Source organism: Cryptomeria japonica, chromosome 7 (assembly GCF_030272615.1).
Source record: "Cryptomeria japonica chromosome 7, Sugi_1.0, whole genome shotgun sequence".
In the NCBI taxonomy this organism is placed as follows: domain Eukaryota; kingdom Viridiplantae; phylum Streptophyta; class Pinopsida; order Cupressales; family Cupressaceae; genus Cryptomeria; species Cryptomeria japonica.
Genome location: NC_081411.1, coordinates 828,497,518 through 828,503,517, shown reverse-complemented (window position 1 = coordinate 828,503,517; position 6,000 = coordinate 828,497,518). Strand labels below are relative to the sequence as shown.

The 6,000-nt window shown below is 35.9% G+C and overlaps 1 protein-coding gene across 1 annotated transcript; it reads right to left on the bottom strand.

Annotated features, from left to right (window-relative positions):
* Positions 1-667: 667 nt before the first annotated feature.
* Positions 668-5,219, bottom strand: LOC131038982 (uncharacterized 38.1 kDa protein). Its single transcript, XM_057971614.2, has 9 exons — positions 4,725-5,219; positions 4,195-4,250; positions 2,693-2,801; positions 2,464-2,574; positions 2,201-2,388; positions 1,796-1,858; positions 1,497-1,656; positions 1,146-1,214; positions 668-1,020 (listed from the first exon to the last, which is right to left on the bottom strand). The coding sequence occupies exons 1-9, from the start codon at positions 4,857-4,859 to the stop codon at positions 904-906; spliced, it is 1,008 nt and encodes a 335-aa protein (XP_057827597.1). The 5' UTR covers positions 4,860-5,219; the 3' UTR covers positions 668-903.
* Between the last annotated feature and the right edge of the window lie 781 nt (positions 5,220-6,000).

Here is a 6,000-nt window from a genome sequence, read left to right as displayed (position 1 = left end):
AATAATAAATTATATTCAATAGAAGTATAGATGTGAGGCCCTAACTTTCGAGGAGTATGATGTGGCCAAAAGCAACGATAACATTGGTGGAGCCTTCACCATTAAAGCTCTAGAGGACATCCTTGGGATGAAAAGAATTACAAATTTCCTATGGCGAGGACTTGCTTAGAGAAGGACATCTCGCTATTTATAGAGGAATAGAGAAATCAACTATGGGAGCTAGTGGAAGTCGTTTTGTATAAATAACATAATAATATATGAGGACCATATAACTATAATGATAGTGAGAAAATCAATTATTCTTTAAAGGTTGAATTTGACCTTAAAAATATATTTTGGTGAAAGTTCACTACCCTCAATCGTGAATATCACGATAATAAACTTAAAAGAACACCCACCCTCAAATTGAACTATTAATAAACCTAAAATATGAGTTTCTTCTTTATTAATATTAATAAAGATTGTTCACATATCAACTTTTATATATATATATATATATATAAATAAATGATTTTGTATTCTTACATAATTACCTTAGACTTATTTTTATATTTTTAAAAATGTTATAATGAAATATTTTTGCCCAATCATTTTTCTTATTTGTAAAAGTTAGTAAGTAGTTGTGTACACATTTATGATTTGACAATGCAAACACCTGTTTGCATCATGACGATAGACCACTGAATGATCTGAAACATTAATGTAAACAAGATTTTACAAAATATATGTAACCATATATTCCTTTCCTTGGAATTGAAGAAACAATGATGTTTTAATGTTCAAACAAGCTCAAGGGCTCCACAAGTTCATGAAAGGCAAAACTGAATTTCCCTTTCACTGTTTTACGGTTTCTCTCTATTCCATCCTCGAAAGTAACGATGATGAGACCGCTGAAATGGGGTCTCAAGCAAAAGTTGCAATGGGGACACCTTCCCGTTTGTCTTTCCTCCACTCCCATGGCTTTTGTGGGTTGGACGAAGCCCATAGCCCAACACGGGCAGCTTGGGCCTCTTTTTGCCACTGTAAAATCAAATAAAAATTCATATTAATGACCATAATTGGCAAATTCAAAATAAGTTAAAAATGAAAAATTTATGGTAATCAATTCTTCAAGACACAAATTATTTGAGAACAATTTTCCTTGCCTCGGCAAACTCTGGACGCTGATCATATTGTGAATAGTGCCATGCAAATCCCCTTTTCAGAAGTACTTCCTAATGATAGAGTCAAAAAAACAAACAAAGAGAGAACAAATCATTAAAATTAGTGTAAAAAATTGTTTTAATTATTAAAATTAGTGTAAAATATTGGTTTTCTTTGATGAAAAATATATTTTTAAATGTTAACTTCCACTCTTGATGATAAGTCACAATTCTGACCTAAAACATTGTTTTCCTGAAACTTTTAAGGTAGCTACATCCAAACACATTTTGAAACAGAAAAGCAATTGCTTGGCAATAAACTATTGTAAAGTTGAAAATTGCTCCATTCTTCACCTGAACAAAGATATTTCCGCAGTAAACATCTCCTACAGAGCGACCATATCGATCTTGCTCATAGACTAGTATGTGCAAACTTTTCCCTTCAATTAGATTGAGTAATGCTTCCTTTGCCTCCTTGCCATAAGGCATTTTGCTCTCTGGTGCATCCACTCCCCTGCAATCACGGAGGACTTACATTTAGAACTGCCATTATAACTCATGTGCCAAGGAATGAAGAAAAAGGCCATCATCCCGCACTCCTTGGGTCAGATACATTAAGAAATACAAAACTCTAAAACCCCATGAACATCAACCTTAATCGAATTCGATATTTGCGAGATAGGATATCGTCACCATTTCTGGCTCCATCAAATACCCTGTTGGAAAATAGAAAAATTGTTAATTGCTGCAATACCTTTAACCTTAAAACTAAAATAAAGGAGGATTCATGAGATTCTGATTAATGGCATTTTAAGGGCAAGCAAGTTTAAACTTTCTGTTCTACAGATAATCAAAAAGTCATGTACATTGCTTGATTGATATATGTTAGTTGGTAAATTTAGAAGATGAGAAAATTAAACTATACAATGGCATCAAAACCATCTTCAATTGTTCCTGCAAGAGGGAAGATACTTGATATGGTATAACACAAGGAAGAGACATTCATGAAGAAAATCATACAGGAAACTTTGCAGTTTTGTAAGACATTGGAACCAAACCTATATCCTGCATCTGCAATTTGATTCTGTAATGCATCAGCTCTCACATAATCCCTCCTTGTTCGAGCTTCACGCCTTTCCATTGCTGCTTTCTGCACTGAGACTGGAACCTCTGAAGATTCTCTGGGCTTCTTTGTATCCACATATACTGTGATTGTATCACCATCTGCAACAGCCCTCGCATCTACCTGTTGTGGCTAACATATTAGTATATGAAACACAAGGGAAGACAGACAGGAAGACAAACTCAATTCATGTCTTACTTGAAGACTGTGCAGTTCAAATTTCACCCCTACTGGCCATTTTTGTAGAGTCTGTTCTGGAATTTGTACAGATGCAGCAGGGTATGGAAGCCCATAAAATGCCAAGAGACCCTACAAAATAAGGGAATCTCTTGCTCATTTGTACTTTGTTTAGACAAATCAGAAAAAGGCTAAAGAGGGAAAAATTTACGTTGATGAAGGCCGCTGAGCCTTAGACTTAGAGATATACCTCAACATTGACCTTGTGATGTTTGTGTAATGCTCTGACAATAAGTGTTGCTGCTTGTTCAGCATTCTTAGGAGGCTCCTCCTTCCATGCTGCTTGGATTTTATTATACCTTTTGAAATAAGCATACAGTTATGTAAGTGGAGATTCTATTGAACAAGATACGTTGAATCAAAGATTTAAATGAGCAGAAAGTTACAAAAAAAGCAAGTGAAACAAGGAAATTTCTGTGTGCGTGACATTTGTGAGTTTATGAGAAAATGCTAGTTTTGTGCCGGTGAATCTCGAGGCTTTAACACTAAACATCACTTAAAAAAGGACACACAAATTCAAAGTTTGACTATAGAGAAACTCTCCATCAGGAATATACACTGTTTGCCGGAGGCTAATTGCAGGAGTCATCTCATCCCTCTAAAGGGTAAAAACCCAACAGTGTAACCTCTATCTGCCAAGTGCCAAGTAAGCTTTCCATGCCCATTTGAGAGCTGGATAAAAGAACGTCATTGGCAATGGCTTGAGAGTTGCTTTGATGATTAGATCTGAGTGTAATGTCAGTTGTGGTAGAATTTCAACCACCATAAAGGGCATAAAATGTTTACTCTCACAAGCTGAAATCATTGATGCTATCCAAGAAACTTATTCTTCCAAGTCTGGTTTGAGTTTTAAAAATTCACATCTCCAAATGAGAAGGTTGAAAGACCTAGAAGATTTTTGTAAGCTGTAATAGTAAAAGGAACCAAACTCAAGCGAAGAGTAAAGCTTCCTGTTGTTTATTTATTAAAAACTAATTTATGGACAATAATGTGTACTCAAAAATGAAAGCTTTCAGATAGAATTCCGGCAGATGATCAGAATTAGGGAAAGGATATACCGAAATCAATTGCCAAGCAGTGCAAAATTAGATGGTAGAAATCTATTGAGAGAGGAAAGAACAGGATTTTACAGTTCGTGAACTATGAGCTTTTGTTGTTGTTAAGGCTCAGGCTTCAAATACTATCCCATACTTTTCCGGACATCCTAGTTCAAAGGTTAGCTGCTGCTGAAATTTCCAGTAAAGGATACACACATGAGACAGAATGCTGGACAAGTCCAGTGACCTATAGATAACTATGATTGCAGGAGGAAGCAGCCCAGCCATGTGAATGGAAAAATCCACTGGCCTAACAAATCACCACTGGGTAAATAGCCAGAAAGAGGGTTTCCTTACCTCTGTGCAACTGCAGGGAGACAATAGATTTGCTAGAGCCAGAGGCCCAAGGAGGATGAAAGATGAGAAAATGCGAAAGGGATTCGCTAATACAAACAACTATACAGAGTTTTTTTCTTAAGTTTTTAGAAATTAAATGGTTCTACCTGGAAACAGCAGATCTGAGTTTGACCTGAGATGCTTAAACTTCATTACTTTTTTATTCAAAGTTTGAAAATGATAAAAACACTGTGATCACATTGCACCTATTCATATCAATGTATACTATTAACTTCTGAGAAGCAGAACGATACCATACCATGTAGCCTGTGTTTTCTTTGAAGCCTCTAGGTGCTGGCTTAATCCTTCTGGCACCTTAAACAATAAACAAGCCCCAATATCAAAATTAACTCGTAAAATGTAATTCTGAACAAAAAAATCAATAAGGAAATGTCAACGCGTTCTTACTCTATCAGAACATTAGACAAAACTTGTTTTGGATTAATATGCACCATTATATTATTCATACATAAAACAAGTAAGAGAAAAAAGGGAGTGGAAAGGCCTCAGATCCGAAGATAAAACTTGAAAAAACAGCTCTCAAATTGATCACAAAATGATAATTAACATAATTGAATATCCAAAACACAAAAAACCAAGGGAAAATAGGAAGCAAATAGCCAAAAACGTACCCAAATCGCAAAACTAATACAAAACCATAGGCATGGCATAATTTCATCTTGTGGGCAATCAGGTTGTTATTAAGAGAAAATGACAGCTTAACAAAAACAAAACAAAGCAAAATACAGAGCAGAAAACAAGATCTCTGCTCTCAATTCTTAAGAATACCTGGCCAGTGTTCTCAAATTGAAAGAGATCACGAGCCAATGCATCGAAACCAGCTGTACCAGGACTCACTCCATGACCCCCTTCAGGTCTAGGACTGTAGCATTCCTCATACAAACGCCTCAGTGTATTTCCCATGGTACTTCAATGGCTGAATATCACTTCTGCACTTCAAGCCTATATTCAATCTATATCTATTCTTCAACGCCTATATTCAATGCACGTCTATTGTGTATATGTCTAGTGCAGAACAAAAACAAATCCTGTCCGAATTCTGAGACTTTGGGCATTCTAATATACTTTCTCATTTTACAAAAGATAATGATTCCAGGCTAACCAGATGTTCCATTTGCTACTTCATTCCTCCCTTCTCCCATACTCCACCTACCGTGAAATTCTTGCGCGGTGTAACAAGCAAACACGTTTTCTAGCCCATCGTGGGGTATAGGATGTACCTATAGTTTTCGGATCAGTTTTTTGTCGTAAGATTCTACTACAGTTGACTGATTAAATGTCTGATTCGAAGAAAAATAACGAAGTGGTAATTGAATCTACTGTTGGCCACTTCAGAAAAAACTCACCCCGGCCCACAAGGCATCAGAAATTTGTTTTTCATGAGGTATGTCTTATCTAATTTCAAAATTTGATAACGCATATCGTTGATTAAAGACTTTTATTTAGATTGGATATTTATGGATAAGGTCTTCTTTGAAAGCATTCTCAAAGATTAATGTCAACAAGGCCATGAAAGCATTCTCAAAGATTAATGTCAACAAGGCCCAAACTCTACATGGGATCCATCTTGTCGTTGTTTTTCTTTTTCAGTTTGTTGAAGTTTATTATGTTTAGGTTATGCTCATTCATGGCCCTTAGTTCATGTGTTTCTCATTTATTGTTTTCAAATTATGTATTCAAGACTTTGTTGTCTCTAATAACAAGTCTTTTCAAATCTATGTTTGGGTTGAGTTCCCTAGTTTACCCTTTTCATGCTAGAACTTCTTGAGCCTAATAGTCTCTTCTTTAAGCTTGGTAGGTTGTGTCGAACCAAAATGATTTTGTTCAGCTCATCCCCAACGATAGGTTTGTGTTGAGGTAGATTTATCCAAGGACCTTAATGACTTTATTGATATCCAAGTTGTTCAAGCTAGATGCACCCAATGCATCATTTATATCAACCTCTCAAACACATGATATTGATGTCAATGCTCATAACACAAGATTCAAGATTGCCCTTTGGTTTCCCCACACCAAAAGGCCTCTACACAACCCTCTTCTAACT